At 40.7% G+C, this 17408-nt stretch overlaps 3 protein-coding genes across 5 annotated transcripts; 2 read left to right on the top strand and 1 right to left on the bottom strand.

The window, feature by feature from the left end:
* Positions 1–3697: 3697 nt before the first annotated feature.
* fam43a (family with sequence similarity 43 member A) lies at positions 3698–5545 on the bottom strand. Its single transcript, XM_072438361.1, has one exon. It carries the CDS (start codon positions 5353–5355, stop codon positions 4312–4314), a length of 1044 nt encoding a protein of 347 aa, XP_072294462.1. The 5' UTR covers positions 5356–5545; the 3' UTR covers positions 3698–4311.
* Positions 5546–6536: 991 nt separating this feature from the next.
* On the top strand, positions 6537–10133 carry lsg1 (large 60S subunit nuclear export GTPase 1). Its single transcript, XM_072438599.1, has 14 exons — positions 6537–6738; positions 6911–7037; positions 7117–7237; positions 7312–7398; positions 7504–7590; positions 8075–8135; positions 8260–8436; positions 8528–8848; positions 8916–9017; positions 9092–9244; positions 9328–9442; positions 9506–9585; positions 9679–9852; positions 9927–10133. Exons 1-14 carry the CDS (start codon positions 6640–6642, stop codon positions 10104–10106), a joined length of 1884 nt encoding a protein of 627 aa, XP_072294700.1. The 5' UTR covers positions 6537–6639; the 3' UTR covers positions 10107–10133.
* A 533-nt stretch (positions 10134–10666) lies between these two features.
* On the top strand, positions 10667–16710 carry tmem44 (transmembrane protein 44). 3 transcript variants are annotated; one of them, XM_072438719.1, is made up of 10 exons: positions 10667–11030; positions 11099–11225; positions 11292–11382; positions 11455–11606; positions 12347–12433; positions 12514–12678; positions 13541–13675; positions 13745–13804; positions 13885–14034; positions 16558–16710. In XM_072438719.1, exons 1-10 carry the CDS (start codon positions 10903–10905, stop codon positions 16693–16695), a joined length of 1233 nt encoding a protein of 410 aa, XP_072294820.1. In that variant the 5' UTR covers positions 10667–10902; the 3' UTR covers positions 16696–16710. The 3 variants fall into 3 exon arrangements, with proteins under 3 accessions (XP_072294820.1, XP_072294819.1, XP_072294821.1); XM_072438718.1 differs by having other exon boundaries at positions 13742–13804; XM_072438720.1 differs by lacking the exon at positions 13541–13675 and having other exon boundaries at positions 10668–11030.
* The last annotated feature ends 698 nt before the right edge of the window (positions 16711–17408 follow it).

Here is a 17408-nt window from a genome sequence, read left to right as displayed (position 1 = left end):
AGAAACGCAGGGGCGGTGGAACATATGGCCTAACGTCATGGCACATGAACCCAATAAACACCTTACTAGGCAGGCACCTCCCTTCAAGTGTTACCATTACAGACAGGCTGTCACATCTTACCCCAGACCGGGTCACCTTCAACCGCCTAGCGTCCACCACCTTAGCTCCAGTCAAATTCTCCTTAACTTCATCCACAGACGTCGCCGTAGGGACGCCTACGATAACTCCTCTGACCATGTTTCTTTCAGCATCAGACACAAGAATGTCCTTTCCACCCAGACGTTTAGTTCCAATCGCCTTCCGTTGCTGAGCCGCGTCCTTGCACACGACCAGCAGCGAGCCATCTCTAAGGACACTCGCACTCTTGATCACTCCCACAGCTACAGTTAGGCTCTTTGACAATGCCACTGAATTCCACTCCTTAAAGGATGCACTATCCTGTGCAAGCTTTATGATCACCTTACAGTCTCTGCTCTCACTCCGGATATCAATAGCTTCAGCCTCATCCTGCTGCTCATTCCCAGAACCCTCGGACGAGCTAAGGGACTTTTTACGTTTCCGGGCACGTGCAGCCAGAAAAGGCTGCTCCTCCAGAACGTCTTCGACCACCGATCCACTCTCCTCCGCCATTTCCCGTCTCTCCAGACCGGAGACTAGCTCTTCTTCTTCTTCTTCTTCTTTGGTGTTTTATCGTAGTCCTGTCGCATTACTCAAGTGTACGGGGGTACAGGGAGGAGGGGGTTTAAAGAATAATCTAAAGAATAAAGTCTAAAGAATAGAGAGTAAAGAGTAAAGAATAAAGTCTAAAGAATAAAGAATAAAGTCTAAAGAATAAATTCTAAGAGAATGCAGTGTGATCAAAACATGGGCTTGCTCAACACCCGGTCTGGAGAGACGGGAGATGGCGGAGGAGAGTGGATCGGGGATGGAAGACGTTCTGGACGGCGTGGAGGAGCAGCCTTTTCTGCCTGCACGTGCCCGGAAACGTAAAAAGTCCCTTAGCTCGTCCGAGGGTTCTGGGAATGAGCAGCAGGATGAGGCTGAAGCTATTGATATCCGGAGTGAGAGCAGAGACTGTAAGGTGATCATAAAGCTTGCACAGGATAGTGCATCCTTTAAGGAGTGGAATTCAGTGGCATTGTCAAAGAGCCTAACTGTAGCTGTGGGAGTGATCAAGAGTGCGAGTGTCCTTAGAGATGGCTCGCTGCTGGTCGTGTGCAAGGACGCGGCTCAGCAACGGAAGGCGATTGGAACTAAACGTCTGGGTGGAAAGGACATTCTTGTGTCTAATGCTGAAAGAAACACGGTCAGAGGAGTTATCGTAGGCGTCCCTACGGCGACGTCTGTGGATGAAGTTAAGGAGAATTTGACGGGAGTTACGGTGGTGGACGCTAGGCGTTTGAAGGTGACCCGGTTTGGGGTAAGATGTGACAGCTTGTCGTAACGGTAACACTTGAAGGGAAGTGCCTGCCTAGTAAGGTGTTCATTGGGTACATGTGCTATAGCGTCAGGCCATATGTTCCGCCGCCCCTGCGTTGCTTTAAGTGCCAGCGCTTTGGGCATATTGCAGCGGTCTGTAGAGGGAGGCAAAGGTGTGGTAAATGTGCAGGAGACCATGAGTATGGGAAGTGTGACGTGGGTGCAAAACTGAAGTGCTGTAACTGTGGGGAAGAACATAGCTCTGCCTACGGGGGATGCAGGTTTAGCAAAAGAGCTGCTGAGGTGCATAAAATAAAGGTCTCTCAAGGTATAACCTATGCAGATGCAGTCAAAAAAGTTTCAAGTAACGAGTTTAGAGTAAATACAGAGAGAGGAGCCAGCGCTGCTCCCGGCCAGGGCGAAATGAGAAAGGCCAGCGTGGCTCCCAAGAAGTGTGAAGGTTTCAAGAGTGGAGGTCCCAAGTGTGCAGGTTCCAGAATTAATGAGAATACCCTGGTTGTGGATAGAGAGGATTTTGTACTCTTTATGGTGGATGTTGTAAACTGTGCTGCTCAGACTCAAAGCAGAACTGAAAGGATCAGGATCATTGCTAAAGCTGCAGGGAGATTCCATAAAACAACAACAACAACAACAACATGGTCGCGCGGGAAGGCGTTTGCGCGGGTGGCGAGAGCCATCATCCCCGCTACCGCGGCTTTAATTAAAGTTAAAGTTGTTGTGACATTTTAATAATCAAAGGAATAAGATAAGATATAAAATAAAAAATAAAGAGGCCAGTCCACCAATTTTCGAAATGTTGTGCTTGGTTTCTGTGTGACTAATTTCACAGTCACAGACACAGGGTTAAGCAAACCTCTCACCTTTTTACAGCAGCGGGAGAAGAGCGCTGAAAGTGAATTTCAACAAGCCTGCTTATTATGATAACTCTTATCTCTTCCAAAAGCATTTCCAAAAGACACAATAAAAAGGACTTCATTGTGTGAGAGTCTATAGCTGGCTAGTTTACAGAGACATTATTACCACGAATGGAGCTGAATAGAAATCTAGGTCAGGGAGAGAGATCTGCAGCAATGCGTTGACCATAATGAGTTAGCCTGTTGCATATACTGTAGCTTTGGCTGACCACTAATCACATGCTTATGATGTCAGGTCATTATACAAGGGCAGGGCATGTAGAGCGGTGAGGCCTTTTTCTCTTGCTATTATGCACCACAAACTAGACTAATAGAAATTTATATTAAAGTGGATGCTTTTTATAGGCTCATAATCCTACTTTAATCTCTTAAATACATGCATTCATGCAGGAAAGGGCTATTTTTACCTGAAAGCATTAGTCTGCGCTGGTGAAATGTATTCTAACCATACCCTCTCATCTCTGGTTGCTGTTGCCTCCCCCTGCTCATGTCTTATTCAGACCTGTAGTGTGTGAGGAATGCTCCTGCTGTCGTGAAGAGGTGATGGCGGGCAGAAAAAAACATTTTGTGCTATAAATCAGCATCAAGACACACCAAGCACTTGTGTTGTTATGGTCTGTGCAGCATTCTGGAGAAAGCGATGCTGCTTTTACTGAACAGACTTTTGTCTAGGGATGTCACGATGTCAAATTTGAGTGTTATTATAATTGTGAGAAAAACAACACGATTTAACGATTATTCACAATTATTACTAAAACGGTGTCTCGTCTAACACATTACGTTTTGTCTGATAGAGAAAATATAGTAAATGTGACAAAAACTATAACTACTTTATATTTAGATATATTTGTTTAACTATAGATTTAATTAAAACCAGTTCTTACGATTTAATTGTGACAAATAATTTTGATTATCGATTAACTGAATAATCTTGACATCCCTTTGTCAGATCTCACTTTCAGAGCTCATCTTAAAATGACATGTTTGGCAAAATGTGCTAATTTCTCATTTCCAATATGTGTTTTTTCTAAATCTTACAATGTTGAGCTGAATGGCCATGCCCTGAAGACTGCCTGGTCATTGCATCAGGTTATTCATGTGTTCAGCTGATCTGTGGCATCCTTTATCAGCTGGTGTGCTGCATGACCTGTCACAGGCAATAAAACACCTAACTATCTTAAGGGCAGTTAAACGTTGCCTTAATTCGTCATTAGAAGCTCTTTATATGTTCCTTCTGTTTGCGTCAGAGGAGCAGGCCTCCCCTGAGGTCATCAACATGAATGAGTCTATAGTCAACAAAAACAAGAACATGTAAAACATCACACATATCGGAATTAACACCTTTTAGGGTTTCATTAAATGTATTTTATTGTTTCTGAGGTTTACATAACAAACCACATATTTTCTTCTTTAGAAAATAATAAATGTATACTTTATATTTTACATTTTCATATTTGGTCTTTTGCACAGCAAAGATATGACACTTATGTTTCAGACAACATAGCAGACAAACAATGTGGTCAAAAAAATACTTTTACAACAGTGCAAAATCAACAAATTAATTGGTTGTAACGCATCCTGAAAAATGTTGTCTTTAAGAACTACAACAAAAATGTGCATAAAACTGAATGTTTTCAGATCGTAGTAACCAAAAGAAAATGTAAAAGCGGGAAACAGTTGGTAAACAAGCCAGAGGCTGCAACAAATCCTCTTAAATAAAAGAGATGGATTTAGTGTAGTGCGTCCTAATGCGCGCTGGGATTGTGTTGGCCAGCCCGACATGCACTTCAACTCTGCAGCCAAAACTCAACTGTCCAAACATGTGTTTCCCCTGTTTCACTGTGAAGGCACAAACGAGACAAATACTCAAAACGTGAGTGAAAAGGGGCGATATCTCTCGAGGTTCAACACAAACAAAGTGCCAACGAGCGCGTATTAAAAGATACTCAATGTTAATCAAGCGACTGCCTGGACCTTATTTGTTAGTTTGTTATGTTCCTCAAACCCATTCGAGAGGTGATGGGGCTCCTGGTTGCTTTCTATAGAAGAGTCACTGCTAGTGCTTTCCCCGGACAATAGTCGGGTCACCCTGAGGTCCGCTTTCAGAGACTGCACATCGTTCCCTATGCTCATCTCCCCCAAGTCATTGATCATCTGAGTCAGCTCCTGTTTGCCATTGCACTCATTGTCCAAAATGTCCTCGCATTCAAAGTGCATTGACTTCTCCTCCTCCTCTTCCCCCACTAAGTCCTCCGTGATGGAGCCCAACTTGGGCGCGCTGCGGCTGCGCTCCACCGGTGGTTTGTAATAACACTGTCCGTTCAGCAGCTTTCTGAGAGGCACAAGTGGAATAGTCTGCTCTCCGATCAGCTGCTGCTGCTGGTGCCGAGCGTCGTCCCGGCGCTTGAGTCTTTTAAACTCTGCCAAAGCCGTGGCGGAGGTCTGGTACAGCAGCAGAGCCATGGCCTTTGCCTTCTCCGGCTTGGACACCAGCACCGCGTGGCAGCGCAGCATCACCGCCTTGTGCTTCATCTCGTGTCTGTAAATCCAGGCAAAGATCTTCGGCATCCTCGGGTCCGCCACGCAGTAGGTAATCCTGTGTAATAAGTACAGGTGTCCCGGCCTGCGGGCCTTGTCGTCCACATGCACCATGCGGATGCCCTGCGAGCTCACGGTCAGCCTCATCTTGGTGCCGTTCTTCCCCATCTCGCTCTTGGCCCAGATCTTGCTCACGGCCACGTCCGTGCAGCCGTCTCCTTTGGACTGGATGGTGGTGGCGTTCCCCAGGTAGAGCACGGTGTACGTGGGGTCCTCGCTGGTGATGTTGACCTTTTTTCTTTTCGACTTGAACATGCTTCCCACCCGGTTGAGCGCGCTCTCGGGGCACGACTTGGCGAACGAAGTGAGCGCAGAGTAGTTGAGGCTCACCGCATAGCCCTTCTGCTTGGACTGCTTGTCTTCCTCTATCAGGTCAAACTTATTCTTCTTCCAAGGCAGCATTTTGAGATTGCAGTCAACAGCAACAAGGTCTACTGAGAGAGACAGAGACGGGATGTTGTTACTAGTAGATCCAAGGGAGTTTAATGTTTAGTCATGAACTCTATTCTACTCTAAACTACAGACAGAGACGTCGTACTTGGTTTGTCTATCCATTCCACTCTCCATAGCTACTGTCTCCTCCAGTGACATAGTTGAGTCTCGTGCTAGCGCGTGTTGCGCTCTGAATTTATACAGTGGAACAAACCATCTGAAGAACTGAAGGGGGGGAGGAATCTACCAACACGAGAATGGCCAAGAATGGGAAAACAGCCTGCAAATAGACTAGAACCTCACAATAAACAGTTCTACATGACAACGTTTTGTGTACATGGCTTATTATTACTAGTTATTACTACTTCCAGCCCACTATTCTACTGCTACTACTAGTAGTACTACCACCACTATGTTGTAAATGTAGTGTGATGATGATGATGATGATGATGATGATGATGATAATAGTAATAATAAGTAATAATAATAAACATCATGATGATGATGTTTATTATTATTATTATTATTATTATTATTATTATTGTTGTTGTTGTTGTTGTTGTTGCTGTTGTTGTTGTCGTCATAGATAGATGGTGCCGTCATGCTTCCATGTTAGTTGGTCGTTGTCAGATCCATGGTCGTTATCTTTCTGCACTTTAATCTTGCCTGCCATCTACCGGTTAAAAGAAGATGTTCATATACATTTTTTTTCTTTTCTACATACTCTGTACGACTACAGTAGGGGGCGGTAATCTAACACTTGGACCAAAAAAGAAGAATGTAGGAATATAATATAATTTAATTTCTCAATTTGTAACACATAAGTAATGTTTGATAAGACTAACACCTTTATAGGCTAGGTTTGTCTGAAGCTTAGACTGTGTATCTTGTGTTTTGGAGCGTGGGTTTAGGAACCATACTCAACAGTTGTAGTTTCACCCAGACATAATTGAAAGCTGGACAAGACGAATGTACCACAACCATGGATGTATTATATTAACAGCACAGCCTGTGGCAAACACTCCTTTATAACTCTGATCTGATCCATAATTTCAATAGTGGAAATCTGTTTCATTCAGTCACTGTAGTGAGTCTGAATTGCAATGTTTTTAAATTATGCATTTGTGAAACGGCTCAGAACTAAACCTCCGGTAGTTTCTTCCATTTCCGGTTTCACGTCAACAACAGCACTCACGTGTGAGTTTGCGCCGAAAATCAGTTTCTCTATTTTACAGAGATTAAAAGCATATTATAATGGGTAAAAAGAAAGTGGCAAGTGGAGGACTCGGCAGAGCGCTGATAAAAGAGAGACTTCAGTCTGTTCGAGGAAACAGAAGAGGAGACTCTTCATGGGTAAGTCCCTCACCTCTTCTGCTAGCCTTCACTTAGCCTGCACTGCTAATCACGTCTCTTCCTGCTAGAGCTGTTATGTCCAAGTTGACTTGACATGCCTTGTAAAAAAACAGTTAGCAGTACAATAGAGTATAATTATATTAAAAATACACTGATGTAATTGTGTTTTCAGCTTCACACCAGTGAACTCAATGATGGATATGACTGGGGGAGGTTGAATCTGCAGTCAGTGACAGAGCAGAGCTCTATGGATGACTTCCTGGCCACTGCAGAACTTGCAGGAACAGAGTTTGTGGCTGGTAAGAGATATAAGCCACTTACATTTCTAAACTTGGATGGGTAAGTCTTAAAACTATGTCTGTTTCTTCTTTATTACAGAGAAACTCAATATTAAGTTTGTACCAGCTGAGGCAAGAGCAGGAGTGTTAACTTCTGAAGAGAAGACCGAGCTGAAGAAGTTACAGGAAGAAAATCAGCATTTCCTCAGAATTCCTCGCAGGTATATCAATATTTCGGCCTAATAAAATTCAGTGACACAGTACATAAGTGGAGAGTTTTTCTGGTTCATTTCAGACCCCATTGGGATGAAAGTACAAGTCCAGAAGCCCTTCAGACTGCAGAAAAGGACAGTTTCTTGGAGTGGAGACGAGTGCTTGTCCAGTATGTATTGCTTTGTCAATCATTTCTACTTTCTTCCAAAGAAGGGCAACACATTTGTACTATATATTTTAAGTTTTTACTAAAACCGTAAAACTTTTTTTTAAGACTTGAAGAAGAGCAAAAGTTAATCCTCACCCCTTTTGAGAGGAACTTGGAATTTTGGAGACAGCTATGGAGGGTTATAGAAAGGAGGTAAGTCAAACTATGTGACCGTTTGGAAACTTTCCTCATAGATGTTATTATATTTCACAGTTTCAATGGTGGCACCAAATACAGTGGGGGTGCACAAATTTGGGGGAAATATCTTTGTGATATTTCTGACAAATATTGATCACCTTTAGATTTGCCAATTATGCTTCAGCAATAGGATTTTAAACAAGTTGAGGGGAATTGATAAAAAGCTGAAACAGTCTTATGAACAGCCAACCAAATAAAATAATCACATGTATTTCAGAAAATGCTTGTAAATATCCACAAGATGGAATGTTTTGTTTGTGGAGGAAAATATGATTGATTACATATGACTAATTGCATCCATTCAAATTTTGATTTGATTGTGATTAATCTTGCAGCTCTAAATTGCAACATACCATGCCTGATAAAAGCCTGTGCAACAGTCTACCTTCTCATTTTAAAATGTATTATTAGATTAACTGTATGTGTTTCTCTTCTCTAGTGATGTGATAGTTCAAATAGTGGATGCAAGAAACCCCTTGCTGTTTAGATGTCCTGATCTTGTAAGTAACGTTTTATCAATTATTGATAATAAATGTTTTTTAATCCCACATTGATGTTTGTGGAACTCTGTGCGCTAGTTTATGTGAAATCTTACCTAACGTCCACTTTCTCATTCACACATAGGAGTTATATGTAAAGGAGATCTCAGAAGATAAGGTGAACATGCTTATGATCAACAAAGCAGATCTGCTTACCAGGAAGCAGAGGAAAGTCTGGGCTAAGTATTTTGAACGAGAAGGATTAAAAACAGTATTCTGGTCTGCTCTGGCTGAAAGTGAACGGTTAGATGCCGAGGAAAAGGTATGTGGGTTTGTCAGTTAAGAGTAATATTCACAGTTTAACAAATGACTAGTCCCTCAAGAAAACACAGACAATGTTTGCCATTTTACAGGGGATAGTCACTGAGGATGCAGATAAAGAAGAAAGTGACAATGATGAGGAAACACAAGATGAGTTAAAAGAAGTCAAAGAAAAGGATAATGAAGCAGAAATGTACAGTGCAGAAGAGGAAGAGGGGAATGGTGTAAGTGTAGGTGAAGAGGACTGGCAGACCGGCTCAGAAGATGAGCAGGAAGAAGGAGCTTTAATGTCTTCAAATGACTCCTCCTTCCATAACTCCAGCCGACTGCTGCACAAAGAAGAACTTCTGGCTGTGTTTAAGTCGGTTCACAGTGGACTTCAATGTAAAGAAGGACATCTAACTGTCGGATTGGTATGTGGCCTCTGTACACTGCATTAAGGCAAGTGTTGGTCTTTTTTGTAACAATTTGGTTTCCTAGGTGGGATATCCCAATGTAGGAAAGAGTTCTACTATAAATACTATCCTAAGAAACAAAAAGGTTTCTGTTTCAGCTACTCCTGGTCACACCAAGCACTTTCAGGTACACATCTAAATCTCTAAAGTCTTTTAGCTTTCGTGGGTTTTAGCAGGCCTCTGACATATTTTATTTCACAGACGCTGTATGTGGAGCCGGGGCTCTGCCTGTGTGACTGCCCTGGTTTAGTCATGCCTTCATTTGTTTCCACAAAAGCAGACATGATCTGCTGTGGGATTTTACCGATTGACCGAATGAGGGACCATGTCCCTGCTGTGTCCCAAATATCCTTTGTTGTTAGCCCCACCAACGTTAATTATTATTGATTAATGCTATTATTAAGGTTTTGTCCTGAACGCATTTGAACGTATGTCAGACGGTTCCGCGCCATGTACTCGAAGGAACGTACGGTATTAACATCATCCGACCTCGAGAAGACGAAGACCCTGAAAGACCACCAACCTCTGAGGAATTTCTCACAGCTTATGGATGTAAGACTAACAGTTTAAGGAATGAGAAAAGGTCAGTGTTAATTTGAGCCGTGTTCATTTCAGACATGCGAGGCTTTATGACTTCACACGGCCAACCAGATCAGCCAAGATCTGCACGCTACATCCTTAAAGATTATGTCAATGTAAGTCTATATCTCTTCTGAATTATAACAACAGATTGAAATATGGTATTCATATTTTTTCATATTTCTTTTATACTTTTTCTAACCAACCAGGGTAAGCTTTTATACTGCCATCCTCCACCAAATGTAAATCCTGAAGACTTTCAGCCACAGCACAACAACTTTCAGGAAAGGGATCTAGACCCCTGCGACCATTCCTCAATTACAAAGCATAATCCAAAAATTAGAAGGATTGAAAACACTGTGGACAAGAACTTTTTTCATCAGGTAAGTTACATTCACTTGTTTCTTTTGTTTTTTGCTATTGAGTCTCATAAATATGTTACATTTGTATCATTCAGGAAAATGTCCGAGCTTTATCTAAAGGAGTTCAGTCTATCATGGGCTACAAACCAGGAAGTGGTCCTGTTGGACCTGTACAAGCGGGATCAGATGTGGTGGCAGGAAAGCCCTGGAAAAAACACGGGAACAGAAATAAAAAGGAAAAAGTGCGGCGGCTCACCAAGCATCTGGATGCTTAAATTAAATTAAATTAAATTAAAAATGTGAAATTGAAATTGAAAGTTGTTAATTAAAAAAATATTAGAGCTGTCTTTCATAGTATATGCACAATGAAAATGTAACTGCCTTTTAAACTCAAACTAGTATGCATTAGTATACACAACTTATGATCTTGTATCGGTGATCAGTGTTTCCTAACCAGGGGTTAGTGAGCACACCATACTTAAAAAAAGGTGGTATTGAGTGTTTAGTATTTGAAAAATGTTCTTTGTACATTTTGCATCCTTAATGTTTCATTAAAACAAGATAATATAGTTATATTTGGCATTATAGTTAACAAAGGCGGGGTGCTCAAGACAGGAAAAGGGTTTTGAAACTGTTGTAAAACTATAACATTTGTTTCCAGTGTAAACTGTGACATTTTGTATGAATGCATTCAATAATCACAACAATTTATTGTAGCTAAAGGTGAAAAAGAAATAAAATGTAACATTGTGACTCTTATTTTGTCATATATATTGTTTCTCTTTGTCTTGTACACGTAACTTGTGTGACAGTTTGCGTGCCTATTTATTCAATACAAAGGGGCCGGTGTCATCAGCCAAATGGATCATTTATTCATTTAAATTGTGATAAAGCCCAGGCCTATTTCAGACGCGTCTCTGATCCAATCAGATTCTAAGGCCCTGAGTGCAGCTCCTCCCATCCACTGTTACTTTGATGCCATTGCCGCATGGAGCGTGACCTCTTTGATCTCACCCTCTGAACCTGAACACTCGTCTGTTCTCTGAAGGATGACACTTTGCTGTTTTTGATATGAATTCGTTTGCACATTTTTGGGAAGACTCCATCACCTGTTTTACCGAGGACGCGGGAGGCGAACTTTGTGGCGTGATCTCACTTGGTTCCATTTCGGGGCTGCTCCTTTTGCTGGCACACGCTGCGTAAGTGCATTGTGGATTCCAGTGTGTCAGAAATGGTTTGCCTTTACATTTTAGATTTATTTATGAAGGTTGGGGTACGAGAGATGCAGATATCAAGTGCAAAGTGGGAGAGAAGCCACGACTTCCCTCTACAGCCTCTTGGGAAACAGCTGCAGCACAATTGGAGCCATTCTGTCCAGGCAGCTCCACGTCCAGGTGAGTTCAAGTCTGACTGACCGCGGACATGGTGCACGTTTTATAATTCACTTGCTTTGTTTTTAGGTTGTTTTGGCGGCCTTCTCTGCGACCATGGATGCTGTGTCTTTTATCACTCTGTGCATGCCAATATGTCTGTGTAGGAACTCAAAAGCAGGTACTTCTGCCACACGTGTGAAGAGGCAAAGATGACCACTATACATACATTTACATATTGCTCTTGTTCCAGGGACGAGGATCAGAGCAAGACGAAGAAGACAGCATCTCTTTGGAGTCTGTGTGTTGTTTATGGTCACTGGAGGATTTCTTACAGTTGGACTGGATAATCTTGAAATGGAAAAGACTCGTATACAGAGGAGACTTCTGCAGGGCATCATGGAAGTAAGTGCAACAATCAATTAAAAGAGCACTATTTTATTCTCTATACTGTTTGAATTCAGTGTTCAAAATCAGGGGTACATCACTTTGGATGTTGAATTAGATTGAATTAATTCACTAAGGGCAATATTGTCCCAAAGAACTGTTGATGCCACACTTTCACAAGCTCACGTTCACTAGTGGTACAAGTGAATATTGTTAGAATATGCATGTCATCATTGTTTTAATAGATTTGAAAGTGATATTTTAAGGCAAGGCAAGTTCATTTGCATAGCACAATTTGTACACAAAGTAATTCAAAGTTCTTTACATAACAGGAAAATATGTAATTCAAATATTTTTTAAACTGTCATATCGTGTAAAATGTATGATTCTTGAAATACAAATTCAAAGGGCATTTTTTACTCTTTTATAAGATGGCATCTAGAGCTGCTTAATTATGGCAAAAGCTTATCATTTAAATCACAATTATTTCAAACAATTAGTTCTATATGATTAAAACTAAGCCAAGAGAACATATAGATCCAATACAATTTGTCACTTTTGTTTTCAAAGCCACTGTAGTTTAGACGAGGTTTTACAGTGCAGTGCGCACATATTCTGATGAGGGTCATATTTTGAATTGAAAGGCGCAATCATGCAAGTCACATGATCATTGGTCATCATCAAATCTGAAGGTCATTGTACAGATGCCAGATGATTATTAACTCATTGGACTGACTCTTGCCCATGTGCTTCCACAGGACAACGCTGATATACTTGGATATGTTCTTGGAATCCTGTCCTTTGCAATAGCATTTACATCTAGATTGCCAGCACTCTACAGAGCAGTACGTTACAGACCACCCATTGTTTTGTAGCACTTAATAATTGTTTGTGCCTCACTTGACTTTTTCTTTCTTCTGACTAGTGCACAAAACGACAGATGACAAAAGCCCATGCATTTTCCACGGTGCTGTGCTCTCTGGCTGGTTCATGCTATGCCACTGCCTTAATGCTTTACGACCGTGCTTTTCTTCTCAAGACAATGCCATGGTGGCTTTCGGCTGCTTTGTGTTCCATCATGGACATCCTTGTATCCTTTCTAATGTCTAAACCGGATATCTCATTGTGGCGTTCTCACTGTGACCACTAGATATCGCTATACAAAAGTAAGATGTATATTTAGTCGTTTCAGTTGGGTATATTTAACTAAAGAATATTCAAACTTGTATCTGTTGTTTTGCTCACAATGTTAATTTATAGGTGGAAACCATTGAACAGTAGAGTATCAAATGTTCATATTATGATTCTGAGGGGGGGAAATCGAAATGTTATTATTCACAATTACTGAGGCCAAACCGTGAAATCTTTATGAAATCAAACCCTTTGAATTACAAACTAAAGATAATGTGACAAAAACTGACTGATTTAAAAAGTACATTTAGACTTGACACTTTAAAACTATAGTTGTGATTAAAAATGCTTAATATTGCTTCCAAAAGTCAAAATGATTATTTTGTTGTTCCTACAATTACAGTGCATCCAGGAAGTACATTTGCAAAGAATTTAAACAACCCTCTTTTACGTTGCCCTTATGTGCTATGACGAATTTTGAGGCAGATTAATTAATTTTGGAATGAGGCTGTAACATAACAAAATATAGAAAAAGTCAATACTTCCAGTATGCACTGTGTATTGTAACATGGATTATCAAGATTATTAATTAACCTTATCTTGTCATCCATAGGCATAGGTATCAGACTTTTATAAGTATAAAAGGTATTCATGGTGCAGGCAACAAGTTGATTGTTTAACACCAAAGTCGACAATGTTCTCATCCAAATAGTGGTCAGTTCTGGGGCAAATTGGTGAGAGTCGGCTAAAACTATGTAAATGAATGGCTTTGGCCCCTTTTAAACCAGGTGTGACTGTGGAACTTTAACCTACTTTTCCAGATTGTGCTCATTCATTTGTGCAAAAAGCAAAGTTCTGTGGTGTCTCCAAACACAGTTCATCTCCTGCGAAACTCAACCTTCCCTGATAAAGAGAAGCGCCATGAAGAGCGAAGTCACTCAACGCCACATTTGAAAGTAATGATTTCTGCTCCATTCCTTTATTGCATGTGTGATTTGTTGTTGATGTCATTCACGTTTTAGAAGAAAAATGCTGAGAAGTTAACAGATGGATACTTGCATGTGAACTGTCCATCTGAAAGGAAAGTAAGCATCAGCCACACTTATGCAACAGTTTTACAAGGCAAATTTTCCACACCTTGCTTAGTGTAATCTATTTTGTCAAGAGTCCTATTCTGTCAAACTTGAAGAACTTGAAGGGAACAGTGAAAAAGGAGGGTGTCTTTGCCTACAGCTGTGTGCATGGGAAAGATGAAGACCGTTTCTGTTCTTCTGACACATCATTCGACTCTTCTGTCTTCAGCTCAGACCTGGAGGTGAGCATGTTCTATATTCAAATGTTACATCCCTTTTTTTAAATAGCTCATAGTGATGTATCAGTCTTGTTTAGCGTTTTACTGGGAAATAAAAGTTTCTTAACAATTGTGTGCACTATTCATCACTCTTAGCTACTTCTGTCTAAATGTTATCAAGGTTTTACCAAGAATTAAAAAAGTGGTAGAGGTTCTTCTGTGCAAATGTAGTCGCTATTGTCATTATTTTGGCCTGGCGAAATTGTTTTTAAGTTCACAATCCAATATCTTTCTAAATGTTTCATTTGATTCTAATAGCTTTGATAGTTCTTCACTTGTGGGGGGTGTTACTTTTCCCCCAACAGTTTTTCTAAAAAGTAGTCATTCTGTTATGTACATTTTTATTACATAAAAACATGTTCTATTATGTTTTATACAATATTATGTAAAATATTTTATGTCAAAAGGCAAAGTCTAATTTAATCTATAGTGATGAAATAAAGCAGTGAAATGTAAGGTTAAAGGGGTGTTCAAACATTTTCAATTTATATGGAGCAGAGGGCCACAGACCAATGAAGTGAATCATTCAAAATATTGCATTTGACATGCTTTTGATGGGCCTCCACACCTTTTTTAATAAGACTTGAAACATTAAAATTAGGTTGGTATCACAAACATGTTTTAATTTTTCCAATTTTACAGTAAAAAGCAGAACTTTTTGTTTGGGTTAACTTGGCAGGAAGCCTGAGGGCCAACAAAAAAATGGTCTGAGGGCCGCATTTGGCCCCCGGGCCACAGTTAGGACACCCCTGGGTTAGAGTAATAAGAACTCAAAGGAACAGTGTTGTGAATAAGTCTTGGTGCCTATCACATGTTTAAAAGGAAGTAAAGAGGACAGCCTTTTGTACATACAACAGTCTGCATGTTCTTTGCTGAGACATTTCAGTTTGTGGCGGTTGAAGGAAAAATGAGGAATCAACAGTAGTTATAATTTACTCTAGGCAATACATCTTGAACTCAAATTATATTTTAGTTCTTGGCTGCTCAGTTTTAGTTTATATGATCGACTGAGTAAAATTACAAGCCTTTTTAACTATGATACCACAGTGCTTGCACCAGAAAATATCCATATGTCCTATAATATAACAAATGCCTTCAGTACAGAACCAAAACTACTGATAAAGCAGTCAGACAGCTTCTTGGCCAACATTCTCCCCGTTGCTAGTTAACATGAACCAAAACAAAGAGTTACATCGGACTCAAATGTTTAACCAAAAGCTCTTGACGTGACCGTGAGTCAAAGCAGCTCTTTTTGTATAACTGTTCATGTGGCCAAAAGTGCTGGAGGAGAATACTCTTGACAAGAAAATATAAAATCTGAACCAACATATTGACTTGTGATTGTCCTCAGAGGAAAAGTTGGAGAGCGCCCAGACACGGAGCAGGGAAGGAATTGTTTGTGATTTGCCATGTGCCCCAATTGTTCTTTTGTAGAAGATTTTTTGATTAAATACTTAGAGGGCTGGGTCTGTCTGCTTAGGAAGTTTGTAAAATGGATATATAAGAGTGTAGACTGCTATTTTAGGACATGTTTATGCTCTCCTGTGCTGTCCCAGAGGCTTAAGAGTTTGCCACCAAATGTATCACCCACTCTTTCTAATGATCTGACTCAACATGAATCATCAACATTTTTTGCTGTTGTACTACAATCTTAGGTTTTTATTAGTCATCATTAGATGTTCCAAATATTGCATGTATACTTTTTTTCAACCAGTATTCAAAATTGCACTACTCCTGGCTTTTCAGTGGATTCCATAACACTGTATATGCTCAAAACAAAAAATATGAAACAAACGGATCTTGCAGGGCTGTAATTCACATTGAAGCAGGAGTCATAGCCAAATGCAAAAGCCTTTTGTTATTGGAAATGTTCTGTGTAATTTTAATTGAAACTCAAAAGACTAGTTTTAACTGTCAGTCCCAAAGAAATTCTGTCAAACCATCTGGCGCCTCAGGAGGGGGAAACAGAGCTTCACCAACAGTTTATGGTGCTGGTGGAGACCTGCCGACCTCAAGTGGGGATGTTGTCGGACTGTGGAAGGAATACTTTGAGGACCTCCTTATCCCACTGCCATGTGGACTCGGAGGCTAACTTGTCCATCACCCCAAGTTGAAGTCACTGAGGTTGTTGGGAAACTCCTCGGTGACGGGGCTTGGGGGGTGGATGAGATTTGCCCTGAGTACCTTAAGTCTCTGAGATTGGAGGGACTATGTCTCTCGGCTGACCTGAGAATGCCTTTGGATCACCTTGGAGGGGTTGGAGGAAGTGTCTGGTGAGAGGGGAGTCAGGGAGTCCCTGCTTAGACTGCTGACCCTGCGACCCGGCCCCGGATAAGCGGAAGAAGGTGCATGGATGATCAAACTACTAGTTTTAACAACTTTTAACAAGTGACTGCTCTAAAGTACTAACTAACTAACTTAAGTAATGCTGGACTCAAATTCTTCAGTTTTTTTCCTGTTTTGAAATGGTGATTCTTTATCTTCTAGTGGGATTTTGAAGAGCCAATTATCAAGTGTTGTGAACCTGCTGCAATACAACTCAAGGAAGATGGGTTTCCATTGCAAGAGTGGCAAAGTATCCCTTTAACTAATGAACTTGGGACTGATGATAAACTATGTCAATAAAAGTGTAAATCTGGAATGTTTATTGGTTAATTAAATTGAAAAAAGAGAACTCTCATTATAAAATAAAACAAACAATATAGTATTCCTGCTGTCTGCTTTGGTTACTGAGTCATATCCTGCATTTTCATACTTCTCGGGTTATCAGGGCTGGACTGGGAAAAGAGCTGGAGCTGATAAGGGGCAGACTGGACGACCACTGCTATCTTTTAGACCGTTGGCACCATAATGCCATTGTCGCACACAAGTGCATTCGTAACCTAGGAGGACTTCCTAGAGACTGATTATTGAACAATAAACATTAGAGAGGATAAAGCACACGCCACACCTAAATTCCTCCCGGTGACATATCAAAATAAACTACATCGAATAAACAAAGCAGTAAAAATAACAGCGACTGAAATTATACTTACAAATGTGTTTAACTATTTAAAAAAACTGTCAGCCCAAAGATTGCTTACTTTATGCCATTTCCATTGTAGACACATGATAAATCTGTCTTTTTATTGTATTTAGAAAAAGCATACTTTAATAGTCACATTTCTTTTATGTTTTAGTCTATAAAAGATAAATGCTGACCCAGCAGGGCTTTGGTGTCTAGGGGCCTCCCTCATCTGTCCCTTCTGAGACCAGACAAAGAAAGCCCACTTGTGTTGTCTGGTACTGTTCTGTTTGCAGAGGAGCAGAACAGTTGGATTAGGACATCTGAAGCTGCA

This window comes from Eucyclogobius newberryi, unplaced genomic scaffold (genome assembly GCF_026437365.1).
Source record: "Eucyclogobius newberryi isolate DKJ021-1_F unplaced genomic scaffold, fEucNew1.0.hap1 SCAF_9, whole genome shotgun sequence".
Taxonomy (NCBI): domain Eukaryota; kingdom Metazoa; phylum Chordata; class Actinopteri; order Gobiiformes; family Gobiidae; genus Eucyclogobius; species Eucyclogobius newberryi.
This window is presented reverse-complemented; position numbering and strand designations above follow the sequence as displayed.